General features: G+C 52.0%; 2 protein-coding genes across 3 annotated transcripts; both read right to left on the reverse strand.

Annotated features, from left to right (window-relative positions):
- Positions 1-1,091: 1,091 nt before the first annotated feature.
- On the reverse strand, positions 1,092-6,863 carry UNC119 (unc-119 lipid binding chaperone). Its single transcript, XM_039254141.1, has 5 exons — positions 6,574-6,863; positions 2,981-3,094; positions 2,431-2,533; positions 2,068-2,240; positions 1,092-1,780 (listed from the first exon to the last, which is right to left on the reverse strand). Exons 1-5 carry the CDS (start codon positions 6,797-6,799, stop codon positions 1,668-1,670), a joined length of 729 nt encoding a protein of 242 aa, XP_039110072.1. The 5' UTR covers positions 6,800-6,863; the 3' UTR covers positions 1,092-1,667.
- Positions 6,864-7,744: 881 nt separating this feature from the next.
- On the reverse strand, positions 7,745-22,260 carry PIGS (phosphatidylinositol glycan anchor biosynthesis class S). 2 transcript variants are annotated; one of them, XM_039253939.1, is made up of 12 exons: positions 22,202-22,260; positions 21,782-21,921; positions 21,585-21,696; positions 16,275-16,364; positions 15,903-15,994; positions 14,014-14,221; positions 13,588-13,730; positions 12,288-12,402; positions 11,032-11,177; positions 10,344-10,444; positions 9,138-9,348; positions 7,745-8,780 (listed from the first exon to the last, which is right to left on the reverse strand). In XM_039253939.1, the coding sequence occupies exons 1-12, from the start codon at positions 22,233-22,235 to the stop codon at positions 8,505-8,507; spliced, it is 1,668 nt and encodes a 555-aa protein (XP_039109870.1). In that variant the 5' UTR covers positions 22,236-22,260; the 3' UTR covers positions 7,745-8,504. The 2 variants fall into 2 exon arrangements, with proteins under 2 accessions (XP_039109870.1, XP_039109871.1); XM_039253940.1 differs by lacking the exon at positions 22,202-22,260 and adding an exon at positions 22,017-22,152.
- Positions 22,261-22,638: the final 378 nt, after the last annotated feature.

Raw genomic sequence — 22,638 nt, forward strand, 5'->3', positions numbered from 1 at the left:
TACCCCACCTCTGCTGAGTTTTCAAGCACCCGTCCAATGCTGCCTCCTCCAAGGATCCTCCCCAGATCTCTCCAAACAGAGCCATTCTCGCTCCCCTGCATCCCCAGCCCATCTTATGCCTCCAAACAGGTTTTTGTTCCAGACCTCATTCATTTTAGAATTCCCAGACTTCAGGGCGTCTGGGTGGCTCAGTTAGTTAAGTGCCCGACTCTAGATTTCGGCTCAGGTCATGATCTCATGGTTCAGGAGTTCGAGCCCCACATCGAGGTCTGTGCTGAAAGTGGGAAGAGAGAGAGGGACTCTCTCTCCCTCTCCCTGGCGTGCTCCCTAAGTAAATAAACTTAAAAAAAAAAAAGGAATTTCCAGAGTTCAGCCCAGGACCCGGTCCCAACAAGGACTCCTCCAGTTGAATTCCAGCACTTCTAGACTTCTTAGTGGGTTAAGGTTAAAGCCTCAGCCCGGAGAGGGCTGCCACTTGGCATATCCAAATTAGTGCCTGGGAAGTGTAGGGTGTGAGCTCTCTCCCTGTCTGAGTTCTCCTCCACTAAGGAAATGAAGAGCTCTTCTGGGTCTGGGGCAGTGCTGGGAGCCAAAGGCAGTGTTATATATGCAGGGCCCCCAAGGCAGCTAAGGGCAAGGAGATGGCTCCCAACCTTAGCCCGAACTGTGTCCACCTTGTCTCTCTGATGAGGGCTACAAACACAACCTAGTAGTCTTAGAGGTCTCTGGGTGAGGGAAGAAGGGGCGGAGAACCAGCCCACCTCCTCCACGCCTTCTGTCCACGCTAGAGTTGAGGGCTAGCTCCCCTTTTGCCAGAGTGGTCTATGACTCTGAGCCAGAGCTTCCCCTCTCAGGGCCTGGGTCTCTCCATCTTTATCAAAGGAAAAACGCTTTCCAGCTGCAACATGTAGTAAATGCTAACTCTAGATGCTGAGTGTGATGTCAGGGTATAGAGGATTAGGGAACAGGAGGGATGGGGAGTCACGTTATTGCTCCACCCCAAGTCGACCCCCACCACACACACGCGCGCACACACACACACACACACACACACACACACACACACACGCACACGCTGGCCCACAGCCAAAGAACAGAAAAGGAGAGAGTTTATTGAAAACTATATACAGTTGGTCCAGTCCCTACCACAGGCCGCAATCCGGGCCCGTCCCTCCCACCCCTCAGGCTGTGGCTCAGCCCCGTGATGGTAAAGGTTGGGGCTCCCTTGGGAAGCTGGGCAGCCAGACACCCTCCCCCACCCACCCTGGATGTTCATCTGTGATTTTACAACTCTAAATGGCCTGTAGGTGGGCAGAGGACAGGGAATAGGTCCCTGCCCTGACCAAGCCAAAGCCTAGATGTAGGAACACTATTCTTAAACTTGGGCCCAAGAGGCCCATTGAGGCTGTCCGGAAGTCCTGGCCACTCTTCTCACGGGAGGCCTTCCTGGACATGGAGGCGGACAGCCCTCCTACCGCCCCACCCCATGTGCCCCTGGTTTCAGAGATTTGGACTGGGGACGTCAAGTACCCTCCCTCCCATCGCTGACTCAGGGTCCGGGGCTCTTGAAATACTCCTCAGGCAGAAGCCTCAGGTCAAGAGGTGAGTGTTGGGGAGGTCACAGTTGGGGGCCCAGGACCCTCGTGGGGCGCGGGGCTGTTTCAGGGTCAGGGCGTTCCGCTGTAGGAATAGTCTGCTTTGTTGTGCATTACCAGCCGATCGTCCACGAAGTAGAAGCTGTCAGACTGTGTTTCGTACGGGTGACGGATCATCTCGTGGACTGCAAGAGAGGTCCAGCCCGTCGGGGCAAATGTCAGAAGCCTGAGCCAGGCCACTGCAGGGGCTTCAGGACTGTGGGACAGGCTGGGGACAGGCCGAACCACCTCAGAACCACCTCAGAGTCCCCCTGGCCTAGTTGGGCCTCAGTTTCCCCATAGGTGGTGTGGAAATGGCGGCCAAAACACAGATGACCCAGGGTAAGGAGAAAGGGGGTCCGACCCACACTCCCCCCACATTGGTCTCTCTAGCCCTCCCCCCTGCCCCTCCCCCAAAGCCCTGCCCACGCACTCAGCTCCTCAGAGAGAGGGGGGAAGTCGTAGATGTGTTCGCAGGTGTTCTTGCTGCTGGGGATGCAGAAGCCAAAGTGGAAGTCAAAACTTTTGAGGAGCTGGTTGCGAAAGTAGTGCCTCTCAATCATGCGGAAGTTGTTGACAGGCTTGTCTCCCACTGTGAACTCCACCCTGAGAGATAGGAGGGGGCGGGGCTGAGCTTGGCTTTGAAGTCAGCCAGCAAGGCTCAAGACAGACACCACCCCCAAAAGAGAGGCTCAGGAAGAATTCAAGAAGGGCTCATTCCCACCCTTACCCTCACCCCCAGCCCTGCCCACCCCTCCAACTCCCCCCCAACTCTCCCCTCCCTCCATTGACTTACGTGGCTCCCACCTGCCTCAGGCGGAGGAAGGCAGGTGTGAACTGGTAGCGGACAAAGCGTCCAGCATTGGGGTCCAGATCCCGCCGGTTGATGGGCAACCGCTCTGCAACGTAGCCCAACTGGGGCTCAGTGGGCTTCAGGCGGGGGCCTGTGCCCACCCAGGGTTCCACCCCAGGGGCCACATCTGTCTGAATTCTTAAAAATTCCCCAGGAGATTCTGATGCACATTTAGGGTTTAGACCTTTGGCCAAATGGTTCCGTAGGGCGGGGGGAACGGTTTCTAGGTCAGCAAGCAGGTCGCCAGTTTCAACTGAGGTTTCCCAGGGCCACAGGACTGCAGTTCCCAGGGTGGCCAGCAGAGGGCAGGCTGGCAGGGACTGAAGGGGCCAGACCGCCCTCCTAAGATGTCCAGCCCCAGAAAAGGGAAAGAAAAGCAGAGGCCCAGCCCCAGCTCTATTCTGACACCTCTGCGGCCTGAGTCCCTCAGTAGCCCACTTCACAGCCCTTGCCCACCTCCTCCCTCTGTCTATGCCCTACCCAGCCCACTCACCTGAGGCTGGGGGCTTCTTGATTTCAAAGAGGACAGTGCCTGAGTCCATGTCTCGAATCTTGAACCTGATGAAGTCGATCTTGTAGATATTCTCCTCGGGGGAGCATAGGTAGTCTAGGGAAGAGAGGCGGCTAAGCAAAAGAGGGACCCGCCCAGAACCCCCTGCTGCCAGCTCAGCCTTTGTGAGACCCCAGACTAGTTCGCTGCCTTCCGGAAAGCGAGAATTGAGCCCCTGCCCTGGGGGCACACCCAGAGTGTGGGAGATACACAGCACTGTCACTGGGATCTCGTGGGAGACGAACAGCTCCATCCTAGCAGCCTCTGAGGTCAGGGAGGGGCAGGGTGAAGGTGAGTGGAAGACAAGGTCACGTCCCCCCACAGTCCCTCCCATCCTGGAGTCAAGGGGCTTTATTCCAGCCTCTGACTCTGCTCTGCCAGGGCTAACTCAGTGACTTTGAGCCAGATGGGTCTCCGATGAAATAAGGAGTCCCCAGCATGGAAGGGAAAGTACAGCCCTGCCTTTGAGAACCTTAGTCTAAAGGGGGTGACACAGCTTTGCCTTGGGAGATACACAGTGCCTCTTTGAAGGACACCCCCACCTCCACCACATAGCTGCCCCTCGAGCTAGTCTAAGTGCATCAGGCAAGGACTCTCCTGACCTGGGTCGTGCTAGGGCAGGCAGATGACCCCTTCCCTGCTCCTCCTCACCTCCCAGTCCCCTCCTCTCCCCATAAGCGGCTTATATACGCCCAGCTCCCTTAAGCGGCTTAGTCAAAGCTCCGCTGACTCAAGCCCAGAGCCTGTAATATTGGGGGAAAGGGGGCCACCTTTGCTCTCAACGCCTGTTGATCTCCAAATGGGAGGAAGGCTTAGCAAACAGAGGGAACCCCCTCAAAGGTCATCTACCCGGCCTTGGCTCTGAGCCACCCCCACAGAGAAGAGTACAAGCAAAGCCAGGCAGAGGGTGTGGCAGGGGCATTTGGGGGTGCGCCTGGGAGTAAAGGGAGTCCTCAGGCCCGGAAGAGGAACCGGGAACAGTGGTGAGCCCTGCCCGAGGAAGTTTAGGAATATCAGTGCCTGCAACCCTCACTTCTCTTGCAGCAGCAACTACAAGTGCTCAGGGAGGCCCTGGCAGCAAAGTGAAAGGAGCAGTGGTGGGTCTGGTACTGTCAGCCTGCCCGGCATCACATCCTCCCCAGAGAGGCCCGGAAATCACCCTCCAGGCCCCTGGGCCACCTCCTAGTCCTCTGGGGCAGGAAGAGGAAGTGAATGTAAAGTCCTTCTCTCTTCCCCAAGCCTCGGGCAGCCCCCTCCAGGAAGCCCTCCTGGGAGCCTCCTGGCACCTTGGGGTCCAGCAGGAGCTACGCAGGGCTTGGGGAGGGGCCTGATCCCTGGCCTGTCCACCAGAGTCCAGGGTGGGGAGAGAGGAGGAGGCACGTAGGTGGGCAGTGCCCACCTCACCCCGTACACACTTTATTTTCACAGAAAGTAAGCACTAGTCCCAAGATGTGGAAAGAAGGTGCAGGGCACAAGAAGGGGTGGCAGAACTGGGAGCAGGACCCTAGTGGCCCAACTCCAGCTCCCCGGAAAGCCCTTCCTTCTCCTCCACATTCTCCTGCTTTCGGAGCCTCTCCTCTCACTTGGGAATAAGTTCTTGCAGTCTACCCTCCTCAGTCTCTTCTACTGCACCTTGAATCATCAGCCCTTTGGTCCTTAGAGGACGTGACGGAAATGGGAGGCCCGTGGCTCAAAACACCGCACCCACTCCCTCCCTTCTGCCAAGGGAAGGATGAGGCCTGGGACCCAGGGTCAGGCCAGATAAAGGGGCAGAGTGGCCGAGGGCTCAGAGCACAACTGCCCCCTTTCCCTCTGCCACAAATAGCTTCCTAAGCTGGATTCAGGGCTGGTAATCCAGGAGGAGCAACCCTCAGACCTGTGTGATTAGGGTCAAAAGGGTGGAGACCCCTGAAACCCTGTTCTCAACTTCTATAGAGAAAAGGGTTCCCATGAAGCCCTTTCCCCTACCCATCCCCCACAGGTGCCCCGTCTCTAAGGGCTATGAACTTTCTCCAAAATAGGAGACACATGGCCGTACGCCCGCTGGAAGCCCCCACAGGTGCAAAATAACCTCTAAAGTTGCCTAGGACCCAGACAGGTCAACTTGACCTCCAAACATCCTATAAGGAAGTTCTGCCCCAGAGCCACCCTCAATTCTAAACCTGCTGTTGCCAGTTACAGCTCAACTGGCACTAACATCGGATGGGTCCAGGCCCCCTCCCTCTACTCGTGTCTGCTTAGGCAAGGCAGCTCGGCACTCTGGGGGCCCAGCCAAGAATGGTTGCTGCCTGGCTCAGAGAGAAGAGAGAAGCTGGTCCCCCAGGGACCCAGATGCACAGGCCTAGACCTGCCATTATGGTCCCCTCCACGGCTCTGTCTGGCAGCCTTGGGCTCTGCGGCTCCTGCAACTCCAGGGCTCAGGTCCGCTCCAGCGCCTGCCCCCCACTGGCACAGAGGGGGTCCCTAAGGTTGCTCTCACAGAGGGAGCTGGGGCAGGATTACTGATAAACAAAGAAAGGGAGGGAAGAGGGCCACTCTCTCTCCAAATGCCATCTGTTCTTTGAGGCTCAGCCACCGCCCCTGCCATGAGGCTTCCTAGCCCTTGTTCCCTGCCTATGGTAACCTGCTCCTCTGCCCTGAATGCTCAGTTGTCTGCCTCTAGGCAGCAGCCAGGAGCAGTCCTGTGGGGCCCTCAGTACTGTGGATAAAAGAGCCCTATTTACTAGAGCATGCACAGCATGCCAGGCACTGTGCAAAATCAGAAAATTAATTTTCCCAACAGCCCTATAAAGTAGGTGCCATTGTCCCCATTTTATAGATGAACGTGCTCAGAGAGACGAAGTTACTTGCCCAAGGTCACACAGTCAACCACCTGGCACAGCTGGGGCTTCAACCCAGGCAGTCCAGCCCAGAAATTCAACCACAGCGGAGACAGGGCCTCCGGAAAGACAGGCTAAGGGGGGTATTAACTCACTCCCTTGAGAGGGCCAGAGCCAACCCACTGAAGCTTCCTGCCCAGGTCCTTTCCTGGGGTTGGAGGATGGCCCCAGACTTCTCGGGGGATCGGGGAGACCCGAGGGTCTTAATGTGACCGAAGCAGTAGCTCAGCGTCCATCTAGCCTCCAGGGTGGGGGCGGAGGACAGAAGACCACACTCAACACCCCCATCTTCATTACTGCAGAAAAAAGCCTCAAAGGGCTCTGAAGCTCCACGGGGAAGGGGTCACAGTTGCCGCTGCTGCCCCACCTCCACCTTGGAAAGCGGGACGGCCTGCTCAGAAAGGAAGGAGTAGGGTGAAAATAAATGTCTAAAGGGAGAAGAGGCGGGCACAAGGAGATCAAGGGAAAAGAGGGGACATGGAGATCTCAGGCTCAGAGGCAGACGGGTAGGGGACTCAGGCGAGGGGGACCCGAGTGGGGGAGGGGAGGCGGGGGGGAGGGCGGGAAAGGGGGCGGGGGCCCGGGCTCGGCGAGGGCTCCCTCCCGCACTCCCTCCCGCCCTCCCGCCGCGGGTGGCGCTGCCTCGCCGGTGCTCACCACCCGTGATCCGCTGCAGCCCCAGCACGTCCTCCGGCCCGATCGGCTGCTTCCTCTGCAGCGGCCCCGGCCTGGGCCCCGGGCCAGCCTCCGGCTCCGACTCGGACCCGGACTCGGATTCCGCCTGCAGCTGCGGCTCGGGCTTGGGCTCCACGCTCTGGCCCGAGGCCCCTGGAGCGGACTCCGCCCCCGTCCCAGCCCCGCCGCCGCCCTTCTTCACCTTCATGGCCTCGCAGGGCCGCCGCTCGCCTGCTGCTGCGGCGGCTGCCTGCGCCGGCTGGAGCGAAGAGAAGGGGGAGCGTCCGCAGCCCCGCCCCCGGCCGGGGGCCCAGGTACCGCCCCGCCCCCGGGGGTGGGCCAGACGCTCGCCCCTCCCACCCCTGCCGAAAGGCTGCGGGCGCGCCAACCTGGGTCTACTCCCCCGGGACTGGGTGGGGCCTCGCCTAGGGCTTCATTCATTTTTTTTTTTTTTTGGATGCGTACTTTAAAGGGTCGACTACCTCTCCTCCTAACTCGGGGCGCTCCAGCCACTGGGCCCTTCCGTCTGCCCCTCGTGGGAGTTCTGACTCAGGGTCTTTGCCTGGGATGCTCTTCCCCCAGATGGCCTCCTCTTCTGGTCTCAGTTCAAATGTCATCTGCTCAAAGGCTCTCCCTCACCCCCAAACTAAAGGCACCCCCCCCCGCCCCCGTCACTCTCGGATCAGCCGGTTTTTTCCTTCTAATGCATTGTCTGAGATTAGTTTTACTTGTTCACGGACTCTTCCCCCTGAAAGATCACTTCCATGAAAGCAGAGATCCTGTCTTCTGTTCATTATAATACCTAGCACTTAGCACAGTGGCTGTTGCAGTCCATGCTTAATATATTCTTTTTCTGAATTTATGAATGAGTTTGTATCTAAGGGCTTACACTGGTGCATACTCTTCTCTCCCAGACCCCCTGCGGAAAAAAAGCAGAAGGAGATACTAATAGCTTTGCTGGGCAACCCTGGACATGCTGAGGGACAACAGCCCAGGCATCCAGCCACCACAGGGCCCTCCACGGCAGGAAGGGAGGAAGGGGCCAAGGTCAGGTGAAAGTAAGGTGGACCTGTGAGCCCAGGAAAACAGCTACTAGGAAACCATGACTTAGACACAAAGGAAGGATGAAAGATTATGCTCATACTTTGTATCATTCCAATTCACATTCAACCAATGTTTATTGAGGGCCTAAAATATGCCAGACGCTTTCATATGCTTATCACACTTAATCCTCATAACCACCTTGTAAGCAAGCTATCATTAGTGCTATTTTAACAAATGAAAAACTGAGGCTCAGGGAGATTAAGTGGCTTATTCAATGCTCCCCAGATGATAAGGGCAGAAGGAATTCAGGCATGCTTGATCCCAATCTGGAACGTTCCCGCTGCACCAAGCCACCTCTGTAAGAGAGTGAAGGGAAATTCGGCCACACGCATAGCATCAGGCTTCCCTCCATCGGCACAGCCAGCCAGGAGGGAAGGAAAAAGAAGGCCCCAGAGGTGACCTGGCTCCTTCCATGAGAGCAGTGCTAGCCCCTGAGGGGCTAGAGAGAAGCATGGAGGAGCGGAGGCTAGAATCCAACCCAGGGCTTTCCCCTAATGCTCCCCGTGAGTGCAGGAGGACTTCAAGGAACAGGACAGAAGCACAGGGGGAGACAGGAAAGGGCCTTCAAGTTCAAGCCAGATAACCAGGCCCCAATGATGTGTCTTCTGGAGGGAGGTAGAGGGCACAAAGGGTGGGGAGAGCCTGAGCCAGAGGAATGGGAAGGGAAGAAAAGATAACCCTGCTTGGAGTGTTTACACTTTGGTTACTGGAGCCAAGTCCTTCGTGGCAGGCCCCATTTATGTGCCTCTCAATCTAACACCTCCCACGGTGGCCAGAAAGGAAGCTTTCCTACTGCGACACTGTCCTGCTCAGTCTATCTTCTCAGGCTTTTTCCAGGACTTGCGGGTTTCCAGAAAGATCTTGACCAGGGACAGGAGGATGGGCACAGCCATAGGCAGGAAGAGCGGGATGTAGATGGCAAACTTCTGGTCGTCAGGGAAATAGAGGAGGTGGAGGAGCGAGGGATCAAAAAAGGCACGCTCCGAGGACGTCACAGCCTCCTGGCTTGCGGTGAAGGCAGAGGCCAGGTGCCCAGAGGCCAACTCTTCTGCCGCCTTCTGGACTGCAGCTACAGCCCTGTACACCTAGGAAGGGGGCAGGGGATTACCGTTAAGTCCCAGGCATCAGTAAGGTGTTGGGGTGGGAGGAAGGATGGGCCTTACTGTGTCTTCCATCTACCAGGCAGGTTGCCTGGAGTTGGCCCAGGATATGGAGAGCGGTAATAAAAGGGCTATGGTATATTTTCTTAGCGCCTGCTTCAAATCTCACACCCCATCTGGAGGCTTGCTGGGGGGCCAGCACTGCCCTCTAGAGGAAGCCAGGGGCACTGGAGGATGGGATGCCCACACACACTGGACCTCACCTGGCTCTCTGGCTTCACCCCACCCTGGTCCTCGCTGGTCCTCCAGTTACACCACAGAATCCATCCCGCGCCCGCTCACCTCAGATGCCACGTCGTCCTTGATGACAATGTTGCTGATCTTGCCCAGAAGCTGGGCCAGGGAAGTGAGAGTGGTGGTGGCGGTGGCCAGGTTCTCCACTGACCGAGCCCAGAGCAGCCGGTCAAGCTCCCAGGTCGTTAGCCCTTCACTCTTAGGCCCTGAAAACAGGCATTTCAGAGGCAACTGGGGCTGAGCAATCCCAAAGAGCAGCCTGTAGGAAGAGGAAAGTAAGGTCAAAGGGACCGAGAGGAGAAGGTGGCTACGCTTCCTCGAATGGTGACTACGATTTTCCATCTTACCCAGAACCACGGGAGCCGCAGGAAGTGCCTCAGGGTCTCAAGGAGTGAGCGGCAACACTCAGCAATTAGAGCCGCAAGCCCCCTTTTAAAACCTGTGTTTTTGCTTTCACCTGTTTCTGGATTCGATTTCCAAGATCTTGTTTGAAAAAAGGCTACAATATTTCAGATGACACCAACCCAGTTTAACCCCCTCACCCTGTCTACCCTCTCTTTGGACAAACGGGACCACTGAGCCTTTAGTTAAGGGATGATCCAGGACCGCTTCTGAGAAGGCTGTGTGTCCCTCTCCAATCCTGCACCCAGGGCAGACACTGCTAATCAACCAGAATCCTCTTTCCCGATGATCCCAGATACAGCCTTAGAATCCTCAGCCAAGGGCATCTGGCAGCCACTATCAGCCTATCAGTTACCACGAGAACTAACAGCTGTTTTCTTAAGTACCCTGAATTACACCCTATGGACCTGACATTCAAGAGTCTGCCTTTCTTTTTTCTAAGTTTATTTTTCTACTTTGAGAGAGAAAGAGGACACACATGGGGGAGGGGCAGAGCGAGGGGGAGAGAGAGAATCCCAAGCAGGCTCCATGCTGTTATTAGCACAGAGCCCGACACAGGGCTAGATCCCATGAACCAAGACCATGACCTGAACCGAAAACAAGAGTCAGACACTTAACCGACTGAGCCACCGAGGTGTCCCAGGAGCCCGTTTTTCTTAAAACGGTTTTTGTCAGCAACTAGTCCTTCCTACGAGAAGGATAAAATGACCCTTAGAAACGTCTCTTGGTTTCTCTGGGGCTCTAGGCCCAGCCAAGGCTATCCCTGCCAGGTGAGAGTCCATTCTGGTCAGCTCCGGAGACTGGGGTCAGAGTCAGCGGCCACGCCCCCAGGTAGATCAGCCAGGAACTCACCGCAACTGAGCCAGGAACACCTCCATCACCCGCACCATATCCACTTCAACCCTCACCGGCAGCTTCGAGGCATTGTAGGCTTTGGGGTCCACGTTGTACACCTGCGAGGGGAAACAAGGCTGCCTCAGCACCACGCCAGAGCCGTGAACGTGGCCTAGAAGAACCATGGAAGAATGTGGCCTGAAGGCCATGAGAGAAAAGGAAGACACAGTCTGTGCTCTTTAGAAATTACAGACCTGATGGCATAGCTACTAATTCTGGAACACATGCTATTAGGAGCTTTTCATAAATTATCTCCATTATCCCCTCAGAAGACCTGTAAAAAACATTCATTCCAGTGTAAGAGTTCCTACCTATGAGAAACTCCCAGTCTAACAGGAGAAGTTGTCAGTCTTGCAAGACTCCCATTAAAAGGGCCAAGATCTAAGATGGACACACAGAAAAGTCCTCAGTGAGTGCAGACCGCTGCATGCCAAAGGGTCACATTATAGAAAACACTGACAGAAATACGAAGCTGTGGGGCCGGCGGAGGAGGGCCACAAGCTCACAGCAGCCTCACCTCCTTGCTGCGGCCCCTCCACGGGCTGCGCCACGGAGGACACTAGAGGCACGACAGAAGGAACAGTCTCAGGGAACATCCGTCTGTCCTAAATCTGGGGCTTTGGGGGCTGCAGAGTGTGACCGTTACCATAATGCCACCCCAGCGGGGACTGTGGAAGGCGTTGGTGGCCACGGGAGCCCCGTCCTTGTCCTGAATGTACAGTGGGGAGTGGGCAAGCTCAGGCACGTAGAGCAGAAAGTTGAGCACAGGGTAAAGGGAGGCGGCGCTGGATCCTACGGTACGAAGAGAAGGGAAGTCAGAACACCAAAACACGCTGGAGCTGGGTCTTCATTGCAGGTCAGCCTCTAACCTGCTGGTCACTCACTCTGGGCCCCATTCCCCCGAGTGAGTCACCAGAGTACCCTCCAGTCCTGGGTTTCTGCGATCAAAACCTCTGAGCATTCTCCCAAGATGTGCCACATACATGAAGCAGAGTCCGTGGCCCTGTCGTCTGGCCCAGACCGTTCTTGGGCACTGCCACATCGCACCCATAGAACTACAACCCATTTTTTTTTTTCTTAAATAGTTTCTTAAACTACAACCCATTTTACACACAGGTATGCATATGACTTCATGTCGGCTCCCTCTTACTATCCTTCAAAAACTAGCCAGTCACGCTAGGTAGAAGTTCAAGCCACTGAACCTAGGCCTTATAATGTAGTGCCTACCTGCCCTGCCAGCTTCGTCCTAGTCCCTCCCTCACACAGTTCAGCGACATTAAACTTCTCGGAGCTTCCTGAATGCCTATCCGTTTTACTCTTCGGCATCTAAGCTCAGAGCTCCCTTGTCCAGAATGCCCTTCCATCTCCGCACTCAGCACTGGTAGAGGGAACGAGGGAGGAATCACGCGCAGCCCCTCCCGTACCCTGGTCCACACTGGCCCAGCCCTGGTGCCTGAAACCCCACAACCAGTGACGCACTGACTTTGGCTTGTCTGTATGATACTTTGAGGTCGCTTACTCTTCCTGGGTACCACTCCCGAAACGAAAGACTGGAACCCCGATTTCAAACCTGACTCAGAACCATCAATCCAGAGCCTGCCTTTGTGTACCTCTGCCATTATCCTTCCTACACGTGTCACCATATTTTTCCTGGCTGCCTTGCAAAGAGGGAGGCACAGCCTATCCTTTCGTTTATAAAAAGCAGTGGGAGTCACGTTTAACACACGTTTTTGGATATGATAGTGTGGGGTTGGGAGGAAGCCTAAATGCCCCGCACTTCCTTCATACCCTCAGCCCCACCCAACCTGGGAACCATAACCATATACCGCCAGCCTCCAACCCCACACTGAGGCTTCAGGGTCCCTCCGCAGCCTGGCAAACAGACCCTCATCCCCAGCTCACCCAGCCGGGACTCCACTGGATTGATGACATGGGGGAGGCTGTGCGTGGCCAAGTAGTAGCTAGAGGAAGCTGGGTCGAAGCGAGGGTTTACCCCCAACACTGCATAGTAAAGAATCTGTAAAGCAAAGAAGGAGGACATTACATTGTTGACTGATTTGTACTCCACTCTGTCCCAAAAGTTTGGAAGTGCCTTCAAAAAGATACAGTTAGGACAGGACAAAATAGAAGGAACAAAATCAGGGCTGAGAGAAACAGGTGTAAGAAAAAAAAAAATAAAGCCAAGAGGTAAAATTAATACACTAAACCTGGGCTATGAAAACCACATTTTTTTTTTTTTTTAACCAGGCTTTCTAAGAGCCTAAACAGGGAGGGGAAACAAGAGTAGCATAACTCAGTGTCTGCAAGCTCAACTCAAGTCAGTTATTCAGAAGTACTCCCACTGACCAAGACCTGATAAAAATTTCTCGTACATCTTCCCTAAAAGGACAATGTGAGGGGCGCCTGGGTGGCTTAGTCGGTTAAGCGTCCGACTTTCGCTTAGGTCATGATCTCGCGGTTCGTGGGTTCGAGCCCCGCGTCGGGCTCTGTGCTGACTGCCAGCTCGGAGCCTGGAGCCTGTTTCAGTCTGTGACTCCCTCTTTCTCTGACCCTCCCCTGCTCACGCTGTCTCTCTCTCTCTCCTAGAAATAAATAAAACATTAAAAAAAAAAAAAAAAGGACAATGTGTGATACAGAAAGCTACATTCTTCACGTCTTTACTGTTACTGCACTAACATATTTCAGGAAGTTTTTTTTTTTTTTAAATTTTTTTAAATGTTTTATTTATTTCTAGGAGAGAGAGAGAGCGTGAGCAGGGGAGGGTCAGAGAGAGACGGAGTCACAGACTGAAATAGGCTCCAGGCTCTGAGCTGGCAGTCAGCACAGAGCCCGACGCGGGGCTCGAACCCACGAACCGCGAGATCATGACCTAAGCGAAAGTCAGACGCTTAACCGACTAAGCCACCCAGGCGCCCCAGTTCTTTTTTGTTTTTTTTTTTTTTTAAATAAATTCCTTAAGCATGGGTGAATGCAGTTCTGGAAGGAGCCATAAGGAAGGTCGTTTTTTAAACAAATGTCAACCGAAGTCCCTGAGCTGGACACAGCAGAGGGAAAGGAGACACGAGAAGCACATATACACTCAGGGAACTCCTAGCAAATCAGCAAGCTTGAAGAGCTGGAAGAATAGGCTACGCGTGGAAAGAGTAAATATGGATGGACTTTGAAAAGGAAAAGGACCCCTCAAGCTTCCTCCCTGTCTCACCTGAGAGTCCACAGAGAAGTTGCCGGCAGCGCTGAGGGCACTCAGGAAGGGCTGCACGTAGCGCCGGACGGCCCCCTCGATGTCCCAGTGGACGTCGTGGGACTTGGGGTCTGGGTTGAGTAAACTGAAGGTGATCTCATAGCCTGTAGAAACAGGGGTCAGGGAAGGCAGGGGCTTCTAAGTGGCTCAAGGGCAGCCATACCCCTGGCTGAGCTGGACTTGTTTCTCCCCTAGGGTGGGGCTGGTGGCCATCGTGGAACCCAAGGGAGGACAAAACTGGGGTGAGGAACAGTGAGTGCTTCAACTAAGAGGTGAAACCACAGAAGAAAGGAGTAAAGAGTCTGCATGCAGATTCCCCTCCTGCCCCAACACCCCCACGCCATTCATTTCCCTCTCCCTTCTCACGACAAAGCCCCATCACCCTACCCAAGCTGGACTTGAGAGGCCGCCTCTTATCAGAGCTCCACTTGTCCTCTGGAAGGTGGTCAGCCAGGGCCGCGGCAAGCACATCCTCAGTCAAAGACATGGCCTGTGCTACTTGGATTACCCGACGGCCGACGATGCTAAAGGCCTCGCGGTGCGTTATCCCTCGCACGACTGCTGTCCTCTGGGGCCCAATGTAACTCATCATGTCCTGCGAGAGAGGCCAGCAAGGGACAGGATGCCCATGGCTCAGGGAAGAAAGCAGAAGAGCGCGCTGGCTCCTGTCTCTTGAGAATCTGGCTTGGTGCCACTGACCAACAAGCCGACTGCTCCCTTTGGATTCACAGTGAACTACTATCTCAGCATCTCTGGCCAATCCGTATGCATGACTGTTTTCATTCATTTCTGTGACCTTTGCCTTTCCTGCAGACTTACATCCAGGCATTAGCTAAATCTTCACAAGCTGGAAAACTAGGAGATGGCATGCGGAACAAGGAAAGCAGAAGAAACAAACACCTGGAAAGTTCGATATGAATAAAGGGCACCAGGCGACAAGGCAAGGACAGAAATGTTCCTAGCAGCATTATTTCCTTTCTTCTTTTTTGAAGTTTATTTTTATTTATTTTGAGAGAGAGAGATGGAAAGCAGGCAGGGGAGGGGCAGAGAGAGAGAGGGAGAGAGAGGAAGAGAGAGAATCCCAAGCAGGGTCCATGCTGTCAGCACGGAGCCCAGTGTGGGGCTCGAACTCACAAACCGCAAGATCATGACCTGAGCCGTAATCAAGAGTCGGAGGCTTAACCAACTGAGCCCCCCCCCGGTGCCCCACGGCAGCGTTACTTCTAAGAGTCCAACACTGGAGACAATCCAAATGCCCATCAGCAACAGAATGGGTAAACTGTGATGTGTTTATACAATGAAACATCTTAAAAAAGAACACATTAGATTCTACTACACCTTGATCATCATGGATGATTCTCTCAAACACAAATGTTGAATGAAACAAAAGTTACAGAAGAACATGTGCAACATGTGCTGTGTTGTTATAAAGCTCAAACGTTTATAAAATACATTGTTCACAGAGATATAATATATGTGATAAAACTTGAAAGAAAAGTAAGAAAATGACACACAAAATATGGTTGGTCAACCTGGACCGAGAGGGAGGGGGGTATCACCATGGAAATACACGGGGCTCAGCCATTACTAGACTGTAGTTTGCAAGCTAAGGGTGGGTTCATTAAAATTTTTCCTTCATCTTTTGATAAGACTTAAATATTTCATGGGCACCTGGATGTCTCAGTCGGCTGAGTGTCTAACTCTTAATTTTGGCCCAGGTCATGATCCAAGGATTGTGGGATCGAGCCCCATGGTGCCTGCTGGAGATTTTCTTTCTCTCTCTCTCTCTCTCTCTCTCTCCCTCCCTCCCTCCCTCCCTCTCCGTTTCCCTCTCTCTCTGCCTCTCCCCCTTTGCCCCTCTCACCCACTCATGTGGTCTAAAATAAATTAATTAATTAAAACACTTCATCATAAATTTTAAAAGAAAACAGTACATGGCATAGCTCCCACTGAGCCTCTTGCTCATAGAGTGAAAAGGCCGATGTGTCGCCCATTTTACCACCATGATCCATTCAAACCAAGCTTCTTTTTTTTTTAATCCTGATTTTTTTCCACTTTAAATGGTCATTGGAGCTTTAACCATACAGAACTCTTGGAATCAGAAAGACCTAGAGTCAATGAAAACAATTCGTTTGCATGCTTTTAAAAAAATATTTGGAAAAGAGTTTTCTGTAGCAAACGCAAGAAACGGGCGGAGCTACAGCAGGAAGGAGGTGACCCAGGAGAGGACAAGGGGGCGGGATAAGGCAAGGCCGTAGCCTCCCTGCTCACCCTACCTGGGGCAGAAGTGAGGAGTGTTCAGGGATCACGTACACAGTGAGGGAGCCCTCTGCTTGCTCCTGTGGCTCAGCTAACATGGCTTCTGCCTCTGGGGACAAGAGCAGAAGGTGCACCAGGGGCAAAACCACCTCGCCCTATCCCTCTGGCCCCCACACAGTGCCTCAGCCCAGCTCCACCTCCCACTCACACCTGGCTGACATTATGGTCAGGGCTGGCCCCCAGTGGCCCAGCTGAAACACACAAGATCTCATTCCCAGCCTTCCCAGGGAGATTCTGAAGTTAGGACACGGTACGGAAACTACACACTTAGAGATCAGAAGAAAACAGAGGGCTTCGTGTGAAACTAGTATGATCGCTCCTTCCGGTACCTTGCATACTGCCCAGTGACAGGGCCTCTTCCTCATGGTCCACGGCCCTCCGATAGGCCTTCTGGAAACGACACTTGATTTTCATTTTGTCTGAGAGGAAAAGGAAGAAGATGAGAAGACTAAGGGGTACCTGGGTGGCTCAGCTCGTTAAGCGTCCAACTTCGGCTCAGGTCATGATCTCACGGTTCATGAGTTCGAGCCCCACGTGGGGCTCTGTGCTGACAGCTCAGAGCCTGGAGCCTGCTTCGGATCTGTGTCTCCCTCTCTCTCTGCACCCCCCCCCCCTCCGGCCACGCACTCTCTGTCTCTCTCAAGATGAAATAAACATTTAAAAATTTAAAAAAAAAAAAAAGATAAGAAGACTAAATACAGACCTCTGCCCACGTTTCCAGCCCTAACACTGTCCAGTGTCTCAGGACATCAAGAATATTGTTTGCAGAGAAAGTCCAAGAGGCTACAGCCAATTCTAATGATATTAAATCATTGGATTTAATTAGTAGGTGAAAGGACCCAAACCATATGATCACTTCAACAGGTGCCTCAAAATAAGGTAATCAATTCAAATTTTTTTCAGATAGAGAGTGAACGTACAACCGTGCATGCATGCACATAAGCAAGGGCAGGGCAGGGCAGAGAGACAGAGAGAGACAGAGAGAGACAGAGAGACAGAGAGAGGGAATCTCAAGCAGTCTTCATGATGGCAGGACAGAGCCTAATGTGGTACTCAATGCAGGGCCTGATCTCACAAACTGTGAGATCATGACCTGAGCCCAAATCAAGAATCTCACGCCTAACCACTCAGGTGCCCCAATGAACATTCTTGATAAAGATGCACCCTTAATGACAAACACTAAAGTAGTTCCATTAAAATTATTCATAAAATGAAGATGCCGGCTACTTCCTCTATTATTCAGCATTGTTCTTTCTGAAGTTCCTGACTTTCAATGCAGTAAGTGAAGAAAGAGACATGAAACATGAATATTTGAAAGAAAGAACAAAATGGCCACTTTTTGAAATAGTGTAATTATTTTCCCAGAAAATCAAAGAAAACCAACTGAAAAAAACTATTAGAACTGGTGACAATTCGGTCCTATGACTAGATACACACAAGAATCAATAGCTTTCTGAGAAATACCAGCAACATCCAATATGAGAAGCAAGTTTTTTTTAATGCCAATCCTCATCATAATAAAGAACATACAAATACCCAGGAAGAAATGTACAAAACTCTAAGAAAAACTCCCAGGACTGTACTGAAGGACTTAAAAGAAGATCTGAATGAAATTGGAAAAAGTTCTTCGATGGAAAGACTAAATATTCTAAGGAGGTCAATTCCCCTCAAGTCATTCTGTACCCACAAGGCAATCCCATAGGGATTTTTTTGCCCCGTGGAACCTGAGAAGTTGAACCTACAACTTCTTGTGAAAGTTCTTTGTTATAGAAGAATTCCAAGTCATATATATATAGGAGCAATTACAGAATTTAAAATTTGCCATTTTGGGATGCCTGGCTGGCTCAGTTGATAGAGCATGAGACTCTTGATCTCGGGGTTGTGAGTTTGAGCCCTATGTTGGGTGCACAGACTATTTAAAAATAAAATCTTAAAAAAGTAAATAAAATTATCTTTGTATCACCTAAAGTGAAAAAAAACCCCAGCCATTCTATGCTTCCTGATATAACACGACATGAAGCATACCACACTAATTACGAAGTATTTTTACCTTAAAAAGTGAACGGTTTTTGATCAAATCTCCCAATCTGACCACCAGTTTACAAGAAATATGGATAATAGAGGAATGAAACTAGGAGGAAGCAATCTGCCAAATCCAGAATGGGAGAGGTTCTATAAAACAAGTGGTCTGGTTTCTCCAACAAATCAAGAAAAGAAGTATATCGCGATGGGGTTGGGGGGGCTTCTTTGATCTCCACTGAACCAGACTGACTGACAGTGACAACTGTGGGTTAAACGAAAGTTCTTTTTAAAAGGATTATTTTGGGGGCGCCTGGGTGGCTCAGTCAGTTAAGCGTCCGACTCTTGATTTCAGCTCAGGTCATGATCTCACAGTTGGCATGTTTGAGCCCCCACATCGGGCTCTGTGCTGATGGCATGGAGCCTGCTTGGGATTCTGTGTCCTCTCTCTGCCCTTTCCCCGCTTGCTCTCTGTATCTTTCTCAAAGTAAGTAAAAATAAACTTTAAAAAATAATAAAGAAAGAAAGAAAAGGGTTATTTCGAAGATTATGATTCTGGCTTTGGAGGGAACTGTAGTCATCAGCTGCAGCAGTGGAAGGACCCACATGTAAAATTACTTAAATAAAAATGTATTGGGGCACCTGGGGGCCTCAGTCAGTTAAGCGTCTGACTCTTGGTTTCGACTCAGGTCATGATCTCAACGGTTCATGGGATCAAGCCCTGCATCAGGCTCCGCACTGATGGTGTGGAGCCTGCTTGGGATTCTCTCTCCCTCTCTCTCTCTGACCCTCCCCCACTCACACTCACGCTCTCTCTCTCTCAAACAAACAAAAATCAAGAGGACACCTTTGAGATAACTGGGGAAATCTGAATATAGACTAGAAATTAGGTGATATTAAGGAATTACCATGGACTTGGTTAGGTGTGATACGGTAGTTTAAAAACAAAAAAAAATCTTTCAAGGGCTTCCTTCTCATCTAGAATAAAAGCTGTATGTGAGCCTCGCCCCCTGTCCACTGCTCTGGTTTCACGTCATTTCCTCTTACTCTTTCCTTCATTCACCTCACTCTCCCCACAATGGGATTCTCACTGTTCAGCAAAGGCACTTCTGCTCCTACCCCAGGACCCTATACTTGCTTCTTCCTCTGCCAGAAATGCTCTTCTCCCAGGTATCTACACAGTTTACTGCTTTACCCCTTTGCGTCTTTACTCGAAAGTCCTGTTTTCAAATGATGCTGTCCCTAGCCGCCTGCTGTCTCTAAAATGGCAATGACCTCCTTATTCCCCAAGAAAACCTCCCTATCCCCCTGGCCTGAACTATTTTTCTCCTGTCACCTTCTAACATACATACATACATATATTTATTTATTTATTAAAGATTTTATTTTTTTAATTAATCTCTATACCCAATGTGGGGCTTGAACCCACAACCCCGAGATCAGGAGTTGCAGACTCCACTGACTGAGCCAGCCAGGTGCACCCCCACCATGTGACATACATGTGTTTATCTTCCTGTCTGTTCTCCTCTTCTTTTTTTTTAGTCTATTTTGTTCAATGTATTTTGTCTATTTTGTTTGCTGTATCTCTAGCAAATACAACAGTGTCTGATACTGGCACTCAATAAAAAATATTGGTTGAGGAGCACCTGGGTGGCTCAGTTGGTTAAGCCTCTGACTTCGGCTCAGGTCATGATCCCGAGCTCTGTGAGTTTAAGCCCCACGGTGGGCTCTGTGCTGACAGCTCAGAGCCTGGAGCCTGCCTGGAGTTCTGTGTCTCCCTCTCTCTCTGCCCCTCCTCTGCTCATGCTCTCTCTCTCTCTCAAAAATAAAAAAACATTAAAAACAATTTTTTAATTAAAAAATATATTGGTTGAATAAATGAGCCAACTTATTACTATTCCTATTGACAGACAAGAAAACCAAGATGCAGAGAGGTTAACAACCTCACCCAAATTCGCACACATAAGTGGCAGAACCAAGGCTTTAATCCAGCTCTCTTACGCCAAATTCCAAACTCTTGGCCACTCCACTCCACTACCTCCACAATATGTCCATATTATTGAATACCATGTCACTAAATACGAGTAAGTCCATGACAAACTGACAACAATCAAAGCTGCAAACTAACACGGGAGGTGTGATCCAATCCTAGTGTTGAGAAACAAAAAGTATGCGTGTTCACATTAGGCTGAGCCCTATGAAATAGGATTTTTTAAGAAACACGTGGGACCAAGGTTCAAAGGCTAGGAAGTAAATGGCACACAGGCACTTCACGGTCTGGGCTCAGCCTACACATCCAGTCGCTCAGAATCTTTCACCTCACATTCCAGAAGAGTAAAACTGCGCGCAGATCCCCCAACATGCTGATTCACCCGTCCCTGCTTCTGCACAGGCGGCCGTATAGGTTGTTGGTTAAAAGCCAGAACTCTGGACCCTCTCTCTCTGCCTCTCCCCTGCTCAGGCTGTCTCTCTCTGTCTCTCAAAAATAAATAAACGTTAAAAAAAAATTTTTTTTAAAGAAAAAGCCAGAACTCTGGAATCAGTCAGGACTGGATTTATTTTATTACTTTTTTTTTAAATGTTTTATTTATTTCTAGGAGAGAGAGAGACAGCGTGAGCAGGGGAGGGTCAGAGAGAGAGGGAGTCACAGACTCTGAAACAGGCTCCAGGCTCTGAGCTGGCAGTCAGCACAGAGCCCGACGCGGGGCTCGAACCCACGAACCATGAGATCATGACCTAAGCGAAAGTCGGACGCTTAACCGACTAAGCCACCCAGGCGCCCCAGTCAGGACTGGATTTAAATACAGCGCCACCTCTTACTAACTAGCTGGGTGGTCATGAACAATTTAAAATCTCTAACTCTGTTGTTGTTGTTTTCATTTATAGAATGGAGATCATAATGTTAGAGAGGATTCAATGAGGCAACACATGGAAAGTGCTACACCTAGTTTATGGCATATGATGAACAACTAACATTACCCATTGCTATATCTGGCTCCAGCGGTTCCCTTCCTCCTTCCCTGTTTACCCTGAATTCCATCACATCCTTTAAAAATCTGACTTAAAAATGGCATCCTCAAAACCTTCTCGGCCTTTCTTTCCTCCCAGGCAGTTAAAGGCTCTTTCTTACATGCCGTCTCTGTTTCTTACATAACCCACTGTGATTTCTTTCTCTAAGTGTCTTTCTCCCCGACTGGACTTGGAATTTCTCGAAACCATTATCAATCAATTCCTTATTTACCCCCAAATTCCTGGTACTGCAAAGTGCCTAACACTCAGCAAAGTGTTCCATGTCAAAGTGAGTAAGGGCTGTACACAACTCCCAACTTGATTCCAAACCCTGCGTTCTTTCTACTCCAACGCACCTCCTCTCCTATCTTCCAATGAGCATCAATCGCTTCTCATCAGGTAACCTAGATGTTTTATGAATGAAATTGCCGCCCTAACACTGAACACTGTATTTAAAGTTGCTTTTCTTCTAACCAACCACACTGTTCATTCAGAGAGGGCTTTTAAGAAATGTTTAACTACCTTTAAGGGACACCCACGCTCCTCCAACCTAACCCATCTCTGGACTGAGCTCAGACCAGACAGGCAGCCTTGACTCCCCGGGAACTCACATTTCAGAGGGATCTCTCTCTCATGCACAACGGTGAAGGGCAGCTTCTCCTGGTCGTCCAACGGCACTGACTCTCGGGTAAACACGACAGTGACGGGCACCATGAGCCGCAGCTAGAGGAAGGAGCATCAGGGCCATCGGCTGAGTCTCCACCTTGCCAGTGGGCTGTCCCTAGGCCTTCTCCCACTGAGGTCTCACCTGCAGGGCGTCCAGCCCACTGATCTCGGAGTAAGGCAACGGGGCCCGGTAGGTCTCCGTCGTCTTCCACCAGAGCGGCAACCCGAGCACGATGGCCACAGCAGCGAAGAAGAGAGCGGCCCGCTTGCCTCGGACCACCTCTGGGGGCACGGAGGTACCGACTTGAGGCGCTGGAAGTGGGCCTGGGTGCCCGCCCCACACCTGACGCGGACGAGCCCCAGCAACCCTCACTCACTCAGAGGCTCTCCGCCCGCCTTCATAGGGATCCCTGTGCCAGGGGCCCGCGCCCGTCTGAAGGGATCCCGTCTGCAACGACCCCCGCCCCCCAGTCCGCGGGACCGCCGGCACACCACAGTCCCCAAGCCCGCACTCCTCGCTCGCAATCCATGCGTCGTAGGTCCCACCCGAAAGCCACCGCACCTAGGTCTGTAGCTGCGGCCCCGGGAGCCGCCATGCTTGCGTCCAGTTGCTCGAGCCGCCGAGGGGCGGAGCTGCGCAAAGCCTCCCCCAATCGGAAACCCGCGACGAGGGGGCGGAACCACGGCAGAGGTCGTAGCCAATCGCAAGCGGTACTGCAGGCGCGCCGGCGAGAGAGAGGTAGAGGGTGGGCGGGGTCCGCGAGGAGGCTGGCCGCGAGTTTGAAAGGAATTTTCCCGGGCGCCAAGGGCCCGCGGACGGGCTGTGTGGTTTCTGTGCTGCAGGGGGATTGTTCGTTAGTACCCCGTTTCCTTGTGGAACACACGTCTAGCCCCAGGGGTCAAGAGAGCAAACTCTGCCGGCGTTAAATACTAGTTGGGCGATCACGGGCAGCTCTAAGTCTCAGTTTTCTCTTCTGGAAAATGGAGATATTTACTAAA

This window comes from Hyaena hyaena, unplaced genomic scaffold (assembly GCF_003009895.1).
Source record: "Hyaena hyaena isolate Hyena2069 unplaced genomic scaffold, ASM300989v1 scaffold_10, whole genome shotgun sequence".
NCBI lineage: Eukaryota > Metazoa > Chordata > Mammalia > Carnivora > Hyaenidae > Hyaena > Hyaena hyaena.

Excerpts from the sequence above, each read along its gene's own strand:
- PIGS (XM_039253939.1), bottom strand. The coding sequence starts at position 22,235 with ATGGCGGCTCCCGGGGCCGCAGCTACAGACCTAG. Across the intron at positions 9,349-10,343 it reads GTGTTCCTGGCTCAGTTGCG|GCTGCTCTTTGGGATTGCTC; the intron begins GTGAGTTCCTGG and ends CTCTTCCTACAG. Across the intron at positions 8,781-9,137 it reads AGGACGACGTGGCATCTGAG|GTGTACAGGGCTGTAGCTGC; the intron begins GTGAGCGGGCGC and ends CCCCCTTCCTAG.
- UNC119 (XM_039254141.1), bottom strand. The coding sequence starts at position 6,799 with ATGAAGGTGAAGAAGGGCGGCGGCGGGGCTGGGACGGGGGCGGAGTCC. Across the intron at positions 3,095-6,573 it reads GCTGCAGCGGATCACGGGTG|ACTACCTATGCTCCCCCGAG; the intron begins GTGAGCACCGGC and ends TCTCTTCCCTAG. Across the intron at positions 2,534-2,980 it reads CAAGAAGCCCCCAGCCTCAG|AGCGGTTGCCCATCAACCGG; the intron begins GTGAGTGGGCTG and ends GCTACGTTGCAG.